This window comes from Seriola dumerili, unplaced genomic scaffold, assembly GCF_002260705.1.
Source record: "Seriola dumerili isolate Sdu_G_001 unplaced genomic scaffold, Sdu_1.0 BDQW01000079.1, whole genome shotgun sequence".
Taxonomy (NCBI): domain Eukaryota; kingdom Metazoa; phylum Chordata; class Actinopteri; order Carangiformes; family Carangidae; genus Seriola; species Seriola dumerili.
In genome coordinates, this window is record NW_019174334.1 from 2,084,404 (window position 1) to 2,099,290 (window position 14,887).

The 14,887-nt window shown below is 40.9% G+C and overlaps 1 protein-coding gene across 2 annotated transcripts; it reads right to left on the reverse strand.

Annotated features, from left to right (window-relative positions):
• Positions 1-1,106: 1,106 nt before the first annotated feature.
• On the reverse strand, positions 1,107-13,824 carry wasf3 (WAS protein family member 3). Of its 2 annotated transcripts, none has more exons than XM_022744365.1 (9): positions 13,740-13,824; positions 8,700-8,856; positions 6,297-6,431; positions 5,866-6,019; positions 4,737-4,854; positions 4,217-4,398; positions 3,749-4,024; positions 3,216-3,529; positions 1,107-2,008 (listed from the first exon to the last, which is right to left on the reverse strand). In XM_022744365.1, exons 2-9 carry the CDS (start codon positions 8,830-8,832, stop codon positions 1,851-1,853), a joined length of 1,470 nt encoding a protein of 489 aa, XP_022600086.1. In that variant the 5' UTR covers positions 8,833-8,856; positions 13,740-13,824; the 3' UTR covers positions 1,107-1,850. The 2 variants fall into 2 exon arrangements, with proteins under 2 accessions (XP_022600086.1, XP_022600087.1); XM_022744366.1 differs by having other exon boundaries at positions 8,700-8,839; positions 13,740-13,812.
• Positions 13,825-14,887: the final 1,063 nt, after the last annotated feature.

Genomic DNA, 14,887 nt, shown 5'->3' on the forward strand with positions numbered 1-14,887 from the left:
CGCACCATTTTTTTGACTGACACTTCTCCACATCAGCTTTTAATGTAGAATTTGTCCTGTCAGGATTCACTTTCCTCACTTCAATATGCACCAGTTTGCAAAGGCTGGTTAATGGACGATTGAGCAGATGGGGCTACACAGATGGAGGATGTTTGAGAAGAAAAAAAAATGGTATGAGATTTTCTCTGATTGGTGAATGTTTTCCTCCTCTCGACAATATTGTTGAGATTTTCATGGTTGAGCAGGTGTGAACAAGGGCTTTGTATCCAAGAATAGCTAAAGACTGTGATGTTGGATGTAATACTTCTCTGTATACACACACCTGCTTATCTACTGAATGGTTTCACAGTGTAACGGTACACAGAGATGTACAAAGCAACTGGGGTTTTTGAGAAAACGTGTGGCCAATAACTGGCTGTTCAAGTGAGGAGGGGTGTTTCTGATCGTTACTAATCTAGAGCTAAATATCAAAACACTCAAGGGCCTGTGAATGTGAGTGTGTTTTGGGATGGGGTTTGGAGATAGGGGGGACACTGCAGTAACAGCATCTTGTGTAGACGTATGCGTAGTTTTCAATGTGAAATGCACTTTATTTTTTGGATGAAAATGGCACAACAAATTAAGTATCTGCAAAATGAAACGTATTAACGATAATCAACATGCACTAACTTAACTGAGATATTGTAAAAACATTTGTGTGAACGTGGTGTCTATTTTTCCAAGGTGTTAGTTGTACTTTTTATTGCTTTGGTTAGTTAACTCAATTGAGAGATCTTGTTAATTTTGTATTAAAAACAAACATGTGCTGTGCATAAAACTCCTGCCTTGACTAATTTGTTCATCCTCGCCCTGGCTCGGTGCCCCCCTTTTCGCACTCTTCTGTTTCCCTGGCAACTCCCTTCTTAGCTGTACTGTTACCATGGAAACTGAAGTCTTAGAGCCAGGTATGTGTTGTCTCTATGCCGACAGTGGAACAGTTGAGAGACATGACAGCCCAGCCCTGATCCTTCATTCATTTCATTCATCATTTTATTTTTCTCTGGGTCAAAGGTTACAGAGCTCACACTAGCATATACATGACCCCCCCCCACCCCTACCCACTCGTCCCCTCCATCACAGCAGTGAGCGATTGCAGACGCAAATGGCTCAATCAATTATCATATTTATGATCAATAAGACTTTTTACAAATCAAACTCCCATCCAGCTTCACCACGGCATCACAAATGCTCCTCCCAGTCACTCGTTCAGTGGCTTGAATCTATCCACTGCAGCTACCGCTGAGCTCGTCCGTTACTTCTTCACTTCCAGTTATTGTCACCTACATGTTAAAAACTTGCCTCATGATCTATGGCATACGCAAGTGTTTGAGTAAAAACATTAAAAAAAGACAAATACATTGGTTAGCTCAAGAGGAAAGCTTCTAATCATTCTATAACTCTCAAGCTCTGACTATACATGAAATAAGCACCTTCACACGGTGTCTATAGTGTTATAACAGGTAGAGAAACATCCACTGGGGTGTATTCACTATGCTTTGACATATAATCATCAAACTGAATGTTAATGTTTCAGAGTGGTCAGCATTACAGTATATTACTAGTCTCTTTACAGTGTTTATGCATCTTGAATACACCCCCAGATTTCCAGTTTTGGACCATTCAGCTTATATCAACCTACAGCATGTGATTGTGTGTAGGTGTAGTAGTGTGTGTGTGTGTGTTTTCAGCAACAACGTGTGTGATAACCCGTGGGTGTGATGAAGTGGGCATTCCTTCAAGTGAGTGTGAGATCGACTGATTGTGTGTCTTCTTATTGTGTGTGTATCTTCAGCGGTTATCCCATCTGTGTGTTAATCCGACCAGTCGTTTTCTTCCAACTCGGAGTCGTCCTCGGAGTCGGAGTACTCCACGGCGATGCGTCGTGACAGGATGGTGGCCACGTCGTTTCCGACTGGCTCCCTCTTAGCCTGCTGCTCCTGCTGCTCCTGCACCTTCTTCAGCTGGATGCCTGCAGGAAAATATGGAGAGCAGATCCATGTTTTTGACTTGTGCACTCATTAGGTAGGATGTAGAAATCATAGGAGAAAAGTAGCTTCACTTTAATATTATTTCCTTCATTGGAGTTTCACTTCTTGATAAAAAAAAAATAAAGTTATTTTTGACAAAGCTGTGTATTAAAACACCTGTAGGCTACTCTGGCATTTAAAAAAAAAATCAAGCAAACTAACTGTAAATTTGTTGTTTGTGAAGAAAGAGATGTCGGTTTAATTCCTAAAAACTAAAATTGCCTGATCTTCATCACTTTCACTTGACAAGTATAAGTGCAATATAACTCGGAACTAACTTTTCGGAAGTGAAAATGAGTATGTATGTTTCATTTATTACAAGTGCTGTGTTGTACAGACATACGCCCTCAGTCCTCTTTGACTGCATATATTTTATGCATATAAAACATTTTGCAATGCAGTGGAAAATTGTAATTGACTGAGCAGTTATTTTCACCTTAGTATTTACTTTCAAATAAGTGTCTTAGATAAGGGCTTTTAACTGGACTAGTTTAAAATCTGTCTGATCCGTTTCTATGTGTGAGAGATTATGCACTGCCTAATCCCTCAGAAATAACCCAAATGATTTTTCTTGGTCTTTGGTAGTATACTCTAAGATACACAGGCAAATGTAGGCTTACAAAATATAAATCAAGATACTAAACGTTTACTCCAATTAGTGTCTCCAAGCCATTTCCTGTTAGATCTGGAATATCCCATTAAAATGTAAATCAAAAACATTTATTTATAGCTATTTCTCTTTCTATGTTTTCTAATTTAAGTGTATTTATAATGGATAATGGATGTAGTAGAAATTAAGTTAAGTTAATGTTATTTTTTTTTAACTTTTTAGTACAATACTGTGCCATTAAAAAGTACCAACGCCCTTAGAAGTTTGTAATTAATTGAGATAACCTTGTTGAGATCGGTTTTCACTTTGACATTGAGGAATATTTTTCTGTTGTACAGTGTCAAATAAGCCACACTAAATCCTCTTTGATTCAATGCTGTAAAACGACAACATAAAAAGTTCCATGGGGGCGCTGTATGTGTTAGCATTATTGCTTTTTTATAATTTTTCTAAACAAATCCTCTGTTTAAAGGTAAAACAAATGTATCTGTAAATGCATATCTTGATAAGCACACACACATACACACTACAGCTCTTACCCATACGTATGGCAGCCAGCAGATCACTGCGGGCATCATTGACCACTGTGGTCTCAACGGGTACAGAGGAGGACATCTTGTGGGTTGTGGAGTGGGAGGCACCAGCTGGAATGGGAGGAGGTGGAGGACCAGGAGGAGGTGGAGCTGTCTGGGCTCCACATATAGGTGGTGCAGGCGGAGCATAGCCGCCAGCGCCACCCATTGGACCAGGAGGCATCGGACCTCCAGGAGGTGAGGCAAAGGCAGTCTGGGCAGAGGGAATGAGAGGGGCTGGAGGAGGGGGAGGAGGAGCGGTGTTGGCATAGCCATCCATACTGAAAGAAAGACAGAATGACAGAGAATAAGTAGATAGTTAACAAAAAAAAAGGTACAGGTACAGTCATCAGGGTTTGAGAGGACAGTCTACAGATACTAACCCACTAGGTGGCAGCATTATCTCAAAGTTCAAGTATTACAGATCATTTAATACCAATATGTTAACACTATTAGATGAACTAGTGTTGTATGTGTGTGTGTTTGGCTTGTATGTTTACCTGTAGTCCACTGGTGGGAGGGACATAGAGCCACCATTCATAGCCTCAGTGGGCGGAGGAGGCAGCGGGACTTGGTGGTGGTGAGAACGACCCAGTGTCCCGCCTTGATAGGCCATCATAGTCCTGCCCCTGTTATCATGTTCCCCTCCTCCACGAGCAGCATGTCCTGCAGCCATCTGGGCAGCCAGGACGCTGGGCGGAGGGCCAGAGTAGGTGTGGGCGTGGCCAGCGTGGTTCATGGTGTTGGGGTAGTGGTGCTGATCGGGGCCGTGACCCCTGATGAGAGACAGCAGGGAAGAGGTGGAGGAGAAGATTGGAAGGTGAAAGAAGAAGAAGAAGAAGAAGAAAAGTTGCAAGTTATTTTCCACACCTGAGGAAGGAGAAATGAAGTAACGTACCAGAGTGTTTGTGTGTTTGTGTGTTTGTGTTTGTGTTTGTGTGTGTGTGTGTGTGTGTGTGTTCACCTACCTGTTCTCTGGCGACATTGAGCCCTCAGAAGAAGCCCCTCTGTCGCGGTGTATGGTGTGTCGATGGTCCGGTCTCAGCTCCTTATCCAGAGCCATCATGTTCCATTCCTGCCGACGGTTCCTTGCCTTGCGGACCTTCTTCACCTCCCTCTGTAACGTCCCATCCACACAACGCCGCTGCTCCTACAAGAAAGAGAAAGAGGTGTTTTTAAGCTATTTTGTTTAACTATGCTCAAACTAGAAACAGCAATATAAAAGATAGATGGTGGTCTCTCATTATGTGTGTTCCTCTACAGAGACCATCTGTGTTCCTGACAATGACTGCATGTTTTGTAGCCTGATGACATTATTCGATCATTATGTTTATAATAACTCAAACTAATTCTAAAAATCTGGGATGGAGCAGCACCAGTAACTGGCTGTCAGGCGAGTACAACCTAAAAATTCAACCACAACCAAACTGAAATCTTGCTATATTAAACTGTAGGCTGACATTTGAGATCCTGATGACAGAACTGTACCTTCTGTTTCCTCTTCTCTTTCCTCTTGTCCTCTGTGTCCTGCAGCATCTTTTCCTTCCACAGGTCAAAAAAGTAGGAGGGATCGGTGTAAAACTTAAGTGCTTCCTTGTGGTCATCCCTACGGAGACAGACACCAAGAGGGTTAAACAGATTTAAAAAAATGTCTTTATACAGAAACCTGCATGAAACTGTGTGAAGTAGAGTCAAAGAATTGTCTGGTAGGCAGCATTTTTTGGCTCTGCGTATCTAGACTAAGTTGGGGATTAAACATGTAATGCTATGAATATTGAAATAGTGGAAGAGGCTGATGGAAGAACACGGGTGAAATTATGAGTGGAAATCCTGTGTTATTATCACAGACAGCATAACTGACAATGACAAGATTAAAGTGGAGAGGGAGAAAGACAGAAAGACCGGAGAAAGAGAGAGTAAAGTGTGTTATGTTGTCAGGGTTAGGAGTTGGACTCCCACTGGAGTCAGCCATGCTAAATATGTAATGCACCTAAAGTACTGGACAGCACACTGCATGACAGGAGCTACCAACTAGCAGAAGAGAATCTGCTGTTTCACTGTGAATGTAGGTCAGAAACTAGTAAAAATCAAGAACTTTTGTACAGAATTTCTGCATGTTTCACCATGTTAAATTTAAGACTTTAAAACCTTTTACTGCCACGTAGAGTTTAATTTAATAAATGTTTCACAGTCACAGCAGCTAAAGTATCAAAGCATGATGAAAAACCAGTAGAGACAATATAGCTCAGAATTGTTCATTATCATATCACTGTATCTGTATTTCCTAGCAGTAAATAACAATATTTCTCAATGATAAAATGTATTAAACTGATGTGACCTGGATCCAGATAAGCATCAGAAAATGGGTGGATTGATCAATTAAAAATGGTTCATTTAAGCTCGTTTGATTTTTTTCTTAAAATTCTCAGGGTTAGACAAGATTTAATTTTACAACCTGCAGCGCTGACTGATCAGCATTCACAGGTGTGGGGAAAAATGTAAAAGAAGCTCTTGTCTAAAAAGTGATTCCTCATACATTTAAAAAAAAAAATGTCACAATGATTATGCAGTAAGAGCATGCTTCAAGTCTGAGTGTCTATGCACCAACAACACCAACCTGTATGATGAGAGGATGCTGAGTGGTGGAGGCTTGTCACTCAGGTTGTACATTTCTCTGACAGGATTGGGCACGCTGCTCTTGGACACCACCTGCTGGTCCTGAATGGTAGAGCTCTTGAAGGCTTTCCTCATGTTGATGTCTTGCAGGGAAACTGAGAGCACAAAAACAGGAAGAGAAAACAAATGAATGAGTTGTCTATAGGAAAAAGGAACAAATGAATGAAAGAAAGAAAGAAAAAAAAACAAACAATAGAAAAAAGAAACGTAACGTTGGTAGGTATCAAAAATAACCTCCCCACATAGAAGAGTGCAGGATGTGCAACTGGGCAACTTCATACGAAAGTAGAGAACACATAAGACTGACAGCACTTCAGCAATGACTAATGACTTGCTGTGCCTTTGCCCTCAGACCTCTAACCTCTGACCCACCTTCCTCCACGGTGGAGTCCAGCTGTGTGACCTTAACGGCCAGCCGGTCAATGCGGTCCTGGAGAGAGTTGGCACGCAGGTAGAAGGTGTTGGCCTCGTTAAACAACTCGCCAAATATGTCCTCGGCATGTTTACCTGGAAAGACAAAAGAACGAGACAGGAAAAAACACAGAAAGAGACGGGAAATTTGAGAGAAAGAAGCAGACTTGTAATCATTATCTGGGGCCAAGTAAATCCCCACAGAGACTGAAGACAATCAATCAATGCACTGGTAATGTGACACAATGTGAAACTAGAGTCTTAAGAGTCTGTGCAGGAAATGGTGTCTCTCCATTTAGCAACATTCCTCATGAGCAATTTGTTATGAACTGACTACATTCTATCCAAATCCTATTATGTGCATGTTTGTGTGTAGCCCTAAACTATCTGCAAAAGTTTTGCCAGGGAAAGTAAATAGTATACTCTCCTCCACCTCAACGGCTGCTGCTGATGTGACATTAAACTCTAGTGTAGCTGTTTGGTGAGAAGAAGCTGAACATCGCTAAATCCTACACCCATCAATCTTAACTTCATCCATATTCATTAACCTATGGCTTTCCTCCATCTGTTTACACGTACGGCCTGAAAGACCTGAGAGGTGACACACCAGTCATTGTGAACTGAACCTCAATGAGACGCGCTATCGCTGGCTGCCGAGATTCAAAGATTCAGAAGTTGCCCAGCAGCGTGTAGGGGTGTTGTCTCGAGTTAAGTCAAGTCTCAAATCAATGCAAAACCAAAAGTGCTTGTTTAGATTTCAAATCAAGCAAAATGATTCCCACCTGGGTCCTGTACGCAACAACAAAAAAAAAAAACTCTACTCCTTGCCGCTAAACTCCTGGTAAAAGATTCACACATGAAAGGTGCCATCGTCTTGAGGATGGCCCACAGCCCCTTTTGTAACAAACATTTTGTTGTTTTGTTCTCACCCTCATGCACACTTGCGTTCTTAACCCTAAAAAGTAGAGATAACTCTGTTGTGGAACATGGTTTGGTAAAATGAAGGCTGGGCTGAAGGAGGAAGTAACCCACAGTAAAAGTTGTAAGTGTGAAATGGCTGTCAGCCAATGGCTATTGGAGCTATAAGTTTCAGGCTCTGGGAGTTTTAACCCACACCACATCAGAGCAGAAGGCCTTTTACTACCAGATTCTAGATGCTGGGATGAAAAGAATACAGAAAATTCCTCCCCTGGAAGAACACAGGTTAAAAATCAGCCAGAGTAATTTCAGCATGTGTCTAGTAACATTGTTTAAGTATAGAACACTGTGTGTAGAAAGTGGTATGGCTAACACACACAAACACACACTAAGGACTATTTCTGTCCCTCCTGCTGACAGGATGGGCTGCAAGAAAAATATTTAGAGGAAGGAAGAATCAGAGATCCGGCATGCTGAGCCCCATCAACTCTGACCTCCTCTTGAGGATTCCTATGGCTCACTTACAAACATACATCTGCACGAAGACATGCACAGTGTATGTTGTCTGTAGATATACCCCAACAGGCCTGTGCGAGTATTTATTTTTAACCCACACAGCTGCTTTTGAAAGGCCCACTCCCAACGCAGGAACTTGACACAATAAGAGACTGACAGCGACTGAATATAACTGGGCCAAACAGAAGAGGGTTAACAGCATCAAGGACTGGTTTGAATTTATGCTGTTAGGGCACAGAATGAACTCTCGACACAGTTAGTGTGAGAGACAGAAAATGGGTGCAACTGAGGATACGTGGTTGAAGGGTAACCGTCACATGACAACACATCGCACATTGTTGATGGGTTATGAAACAAGAGCACTGGCATGGAAGATGGATGTCTAATACGTTTACGGTGAACATAACATGCAAATAAAACAGTATAACTATATAATAAAAACACATGCAGTCATACATACAAAAACACACTGACATGAACAAACACACACTAACACACATGGAGTATATCTGCACTGTCAGATGCACACAGCTGTCCAGATAAGTTCATTTCTGCAGAGCTATCTAAAAGGATTACATTTCAACCCTCCATGTTCCAGTGCGAGGCCGCTGTAACCCCAGGCCCTGTAACCATGACAACGCCCAAATCAATCACAGCTTCAGGATTAATGATGAAAGCATGTGATCTTGTCCTGTTACAAAGAGGCTACACAAGATGTAGACAATCGTCATACTTAGTAGGGTTATAGCCTGAGGAGGTTGGAAGTTTCTGTTTTTAATATGACACAAAAACCTCTATTTGTGTTTTCTGTCCTATATGTGAGGCTGTTAGCAGCTTCTTCATGCAAAGGCCACATCATATGTTTTATGTGTGTGTGTGTGTGTGTGTGTGTGTATGTATGTGCATGTTTTGAGTGTGTGTGAGTCTTACTCAGGCTGCTGAGCTGACGGATGATGGCAGAGAGCGTGTTGTTCATCACACACTCCAGCTCGCTGCCGATGCCCTCGGGCAGCTCCCCTCGGCAGAGGTGACGGGGCTCGATGTTCCTCTTCACCAGCGGCATGGCGAGGCTTCACACCGACACAAACTGCAGTGAGAAAATAGGGAAATAGGGATAAGCATACTCTGCTGAAGTGTCCATGAGCAAGACACAGAACCAGAGGCAAGATATTATGTGTGAAGGCAACAACTAATACTTTTTTTAATTATCAATTAATATGCTGATAATTTTGTTTGATCTGTAAAATGTTAAAAAACTATAAAAATACCATAAAAATTTCCAAGCTCACAGTTTGACATATATTGCTTAATTTGTCTGCCCCACAGTCTCAATTTTCTATCAAATATTAATTTGCTGCTGGAACCACTGATTTTTCACCATTTTTGCTTAGAAAATGATTTAGTTGATTGATGAAATAGTCACTTATCATATTTCTGGTAATGATTAGTTGACTACTAGTTTCAGCTCTAGTTATAATGCCATCTTATCTGGGACTTTAAATCATACGTCCAGTTATATGATCCAATGTTCTTAAATTATGATCATTCTGGCTGACTGAAATAAAGAATGAAGTTGTTTTTACCTCATTACAGTCATTCATAGTCACCAGCCCCTGATTTATATTAAACATTTTATAAAAGCACAGAACTATACTTGAATTATAGTTACATACCCAATTCCAAGGCACTGATTGAAAATTAATGCAATACTTGATTTTGGCAGTATTAGTCAGCTCCAGTTCAGACTGAAGTAAAAGACATTGAACATGAAGTCACAGTTATAATAAAATACAATAACCCTGTATTAATATTACTTCCCTATTTCAGGGGATGTCCTCTTTATAAGTTCATTTTTAAGAACATAATTATTGAGGGTATAGTTTGTAGTAGTGTTGCTATAGTGGATTGTATTGTATTTTATTGTAAGGTGTTCCTATTATTCTGTCCACCGTCTGTATATTAAAAACAAATAAAGCTTGAGTGAGCCTGTAGACAGAGAACTGACAGTGAGGACCAACAGTGTCCTAAAGCCAGAAGACTTGTGGTGACCAGCAGAGAGATTAAAGCATTAGAGATAGGAAAATACAGCGTGCCAGCTAATCCCAGGCCGGTTTGTCACAAGCCCAGCTGGAATCCTGACACAAACAGAGATTCATGGATATGGCCAGCACCAAAAACATGGGAATTTTGATAAAAACAAGAACAAAGACCTGAAATATCTCAACTGATAAATACCTGCTTCATCACTTTCTCCAGAGGATACACAGAGTTTACAGACTTGCCCACACCCACAAACTTCACTGTCTGAACATCACTGTCTAAAATTAAACCCTGATTGGCTTTTATCAGACACTCTGGACCTCAAAGCAGGAGAGATCTCAGGGTTCATCGAAGCAGCCATCTTATCGGCTCTTCTTCCTGCTTCCTGTTTTTGCAGGCTCAGTCTGGCTCCTGTTTCCTGGTCCTCCCTGTGTCACATCTCTTCTTCCTGTCCAAACACTTGGCCAGAACAATACAGCTATGGCTCAAGAAGCAACCGGGAGGATAAATGGAAAGACAGATGGAAACATGCATACACCCTTTTCCAATAAAAACTATCATATGCAATTTTCAGATTCGCCAATCAAATGATTTTATGCTTAAATACAGTTCCAGAGCTTTTACTGTGCAGCCACGCCAAAAAAAAAAAAAAAAAACACTTCAGAGAAAAGCAGGATGGAAAGACACAGGAGCTCTGGCAGTCTGACAGAAAGCTAATAATAGTTGTCAGGTACTAGAAATAAAACTCATATTGCTTGGGCTTTGCAGATATTTATTAATGAGCACAAGACATTTGGAAAATAGGTTTTAAAATCCTTGTTAACCCATCACAACTACAAAATATAGGCCTTGCAACTGTCTTGAATATTCATCATTTATTCTTTATCTCATAAAAGCCTTAATAAGAAGGTGAGGTTACATCACCAATACAATAAATAACCAAGGAAGAAAGTAGCAGTGATGTGCTATCAGTGTCTCTACTGAAACTACTGTAATTACAGATCATGTCATTACAGCTGTCCACGACAGAAATGAGACACTTCTGTTCACCAGGGCCAATTCCCACCAGCAGAGTCCTCATCTGGCCCTATTTTCTGAGCTAACGACCCCCTGCAAACCCCAACAGCCTCACACCAATGAGAGAAAACAAAAGGGTAAAATTACACCATCTTGTGCTGCCACAAAGGACCCTGAATACAACCACTAGGATCTGGTTTGGTGCAAAAGAGCTGCTTATGTTTAGCGGTCTGCATAAACATTTTGGAAACATGTGCTTCTCGTTGCATAGGAAGGAGGAGATGCAAATGAGAAGATTGCATGTTTTTGCTTTTACTGTCTGGCTGGCATGACAATCACATCAATGAGGCGAAATAATGAGCGGCTGGGGGCGAGCGGGAGGAGGGACGGGGGCCTTGTCTGCTTGTGAGAAATGAGGGGAGAGTAGAGGCGAAGGAGGGTGCATGAGAGAGACACCAAGTGGGATAGAGAGTGTGTGACAGAAAAGAGACAGTGAATGAGATACAGTGTGAGGGAAAGTGAGAATGGGTTGTGTGTGACATTAAGAGGTGGACAAAGTGTGTGTGTGTTTATGTGTTTGTGTGTGTAAGGGGGAAAGAGTGTATTGGGTGGGGGGAAGGGTAGAAAAAGGGACCTCGGGGAAGCCACTGAAAGGTTCCCGGGACAATAGAGCTCCGTTCACACGGCAACAGCACTAGCTCTCCCATGCATCCTCCCCCTCCTCCTCCTCTTCGACCTTCTTTAAGGCCCCCTGTACTCTTGCAATGAAAGCGTAGCAAGTGAGCGCTCCTCCCTCATCCACCACTCAGTCAGGGAGAAAGGCCGGGCCAAGAAAGGGAGAGTAAAGATCGAACATCTCACCCACAGCACCAGAGAAGAACACATTATGCTTATAAACATAGATGCTCACTCTCATGCCCTCATTCTTCTTTTTTTTTGTCATGTGCTTGGATAAATTATTACAACCCAACATGCACATGCAGGCATTCAAGCAAATAAACATGCACAAACACACACAAACACACCAGGTAGCCTCTCAAATGTCCCATTAGCAGCATTTTAACAGTCCCATCTGCAGCAAAAATGTCTTTGATCCTCAGAGGGGTGACTCTCAGGCTGCATTCAGAGTAAAACTCACTTCCCCTGTGACTCCAGCAAGATGCCCACATCGCTTCACAGATATACAGAGATAGAAGAGGCCTTTACTACAGACGTGAGAACTCCATTAAGATCCGAAAGGGGAGTCATTATCAATTTATGAGCCGAGTACAGCTTCTTGTGTTGCAGGCTGTTTTGCTTGTTCTGATGTTATGAATAATGCAGCTTGGATTACGTCAGGTCACGCTGCCCTAAATATGATGTAAAAAAATTTCAGTTGTGACATTGCGCCTGTCCAGAAACGTCTCCTTGTTCCATTATTACTCAGGGGCATCCATGGTGAGTGCCTGTGATGCACTCTGGGTAAAAGTGGCTACTGAACAGTGAATCCTAAAAGATACAGAGAAGCCAGGGAGCTTGGCTATAAGTTTTACCTTCTTTTCTATATCCAAAAAGACAGACAATCTATTAAGGCAGTGTGTTGATAAAATATAACAGTTTGATGACTTTCACCAAGTAACATAATATGTGATATAATCTTATAATCCTATCATTATACACTTTTGTTGTCCAAATGAATGATTCAGAGTAAACTGTGATTAGAAACTAAGAGTTTGGGCAGTTATTCTGAACATCAATTTAATTACTTAATATGTGATTTTTGATTAATTTGCCATATTGTGACATACAATATATTGATATCTAAAAATATTCAGTGTATTCAGTATATGTGTCTTGTAAATCTGCAGGATTATTCTTATTCAAATACCTGACTTTTTAATGCAGACATGACCTAAACGTGTCATAATCCCCATAATGTCATGATGGCAATACAATAGGATTAAAAGATGATTCATCAAGTAGTTAATCAATTAATTGATTCCAAATATGTTAATCAATCAAGCAATAAAAACAGCATTTTACTGTTACAAATGTTTTGCTTTTTCTTTTTCTGGTTGTTTTTCAGATTAGGTAAGCAATTCTAATTGTAAGCGTTCAAAACTTTGAGTTCATTGTATTTTATAGTTATGGTTAATCGGTAACCAATTAGTCTAAAATGTGGTAGATTTATTCATTCATAGAGAATAGCTGCAGCCCTAGATAGAGGTAATATCTGTGCTTTGAATATAGGGTAAACTGTCATTATAGTATCACTATCTATTACTAATTTGACTGACGTCAATATTAAACACTTTATTTGGATTTCTGGTTGACTGTTTTAATGTTATCACATGAATGTCACCATTAAGTTCATACCATGTACTACTTTGATGTTTCATGCCTTAAAATTCCCCATTTATCCACACACACTCCCTTTCTCCCTTCCCCACAGATGATAGACGCACATTTACAGAAACACACACACATACACACAGGCGTGAACTAATGGCAACCGCGATCAATCACTGTTCCGCACCGTCGCTTCCCGTTACTGATGGATTGACCCACATCTGTTCATCTACCTCGGTTTCCGTGGATTTCTGCCAGTTTTAATCTTAAATTTAACCAACCGATATCTGACTAGGTGTCCAACAGCTGATTAACACGCCGGTATACAACCAACATCAATAATGTGATTTAAAAAAGCTTTAAAGTCACCCAGCAGAAGGGAAAAATATTGACTGTGCGTTTATTATCCTCAACTGGGGGTCCGCTCCAACTGACCACTTGGTTAGCTAGCTTATGTCCAGTGGTAGTGGTCGACTTCTTAGTTTGGACAAATGAGACTCCAGTAAACATAAATAACCACACGAATTTCACTATTATAATAAAAGGTGTTGATAGTTATTGTAAAAAGTATCATAAGGCCCTCACCAGCACTTGAAATATTAGAAGAAATCAGCTCGTCCGCATGTCCCGTTAGGTACTCCTATTAGCTCTGCCATCCTGTGTCCCCCAGCCCGTCTGGCCACTCCGGGGAAAAATCCTTTGAGGACGGGGAAGCGCCCACCGGCCACATTCACCAATCACATCTCAAAGCAGGGGATTTAACACATGATGGGCGTTCACATTAACCAATACCGTTTCTCGAAATAAATGAGTGACAAGGAGACTCCCGTGCATGAAAGCGCTGTTGCAAATGGAGGGGGCGGGGCTACGATTGGGCGTTGCTGAAGAGCTTAGAGGGGTTTTTTTTTTTTACGCAACTGGGTCCCATACCTTGTAATAATAAGGGGTTTAAATTAATTTTGAGGCCTGTGGGGAATTTGTAGACTCGAAGACCTATTTAAATAACGATTACTAGCAGAAAGTTGCGAGCTAGATAGGTTTTTAGAGGGTTTGTAACATGTTTAAGGCAGTGATGCTGAGCATGAGCTGGGATAGTATTGTATAACAGACTGAAATAGCTGGGCCAGCATCCTGCAGGAAGAGGTTCAATGAGAGGATCTGCTATACATAGATCGGTGCTTTACTCTCCCGGTTGTGTTTGTAGACAAAAGCAGTATGAGGGAGATAACTGTCATCAAAGCAGAGGGAAAGGGAGGAGAAAATAATCTCTGGACTCCAGACAAGGTTTAGTCCATTAGAAATGGAAAGGGAGTTTCATAATTGAAAATGCAGTTCTATTCCTGGACAAGAGGGAAGACAAGGCCTGCATTTGTTATACAGTTGTCAGTTATACATATATAATTGATTGAGACATGAATACCAAAGCACACATGTATGTATTAACATGAAAAAGTGGGGAAAGTTTAGTCAAAAAAATACAATGTAGGCATACTTTGCTGCAAATGTATGACTTTTTGTTCCCAGTCAGAGATGAATTGATAGAATGCTTGTAATTGAAACTGACAGTTAATTGTTCGTAATCAATAATCAGTTCATGCTTTTCTGTTAATGATTCTAATGTAAATAGAATAAAATTTTATACCCATTTCTTGTTAGACAATTTGATTTGTCTGAACTCTTGACAATTATCAGCTCTAGCTGAGTTACCAAAAAGAAAACTGGGCAAAAAAAAA

What these genes read in the sequence shown, in the direction of transcription:
- wasf3 (XM_022744365.1), bottom strand. Translation starts at nt 8,832, where the DNA reads ATGCCGCTGGTGAAGAGGAACATCGAGCCCCGTCACCTCTGCCGAGGG. An exon ending in CCGTCAGCTCAGCAGCCTGA is followed by an intron (nt 6,432 to 8,699) that starts GTAAGACTCACA and finishes TTGTCTTTCCAG; the next exon opens with GTAAACATGCCGAGGACATA. An exon ending in TCAATGTCGCCAGAGAACAG is followed by an intron (nt 4,025 to 4,216) that starts GTAGGTGAACAC and finishes GTCTCTCATCAG; the next exon opens with GGGTCACGGCCCCGATCAGC.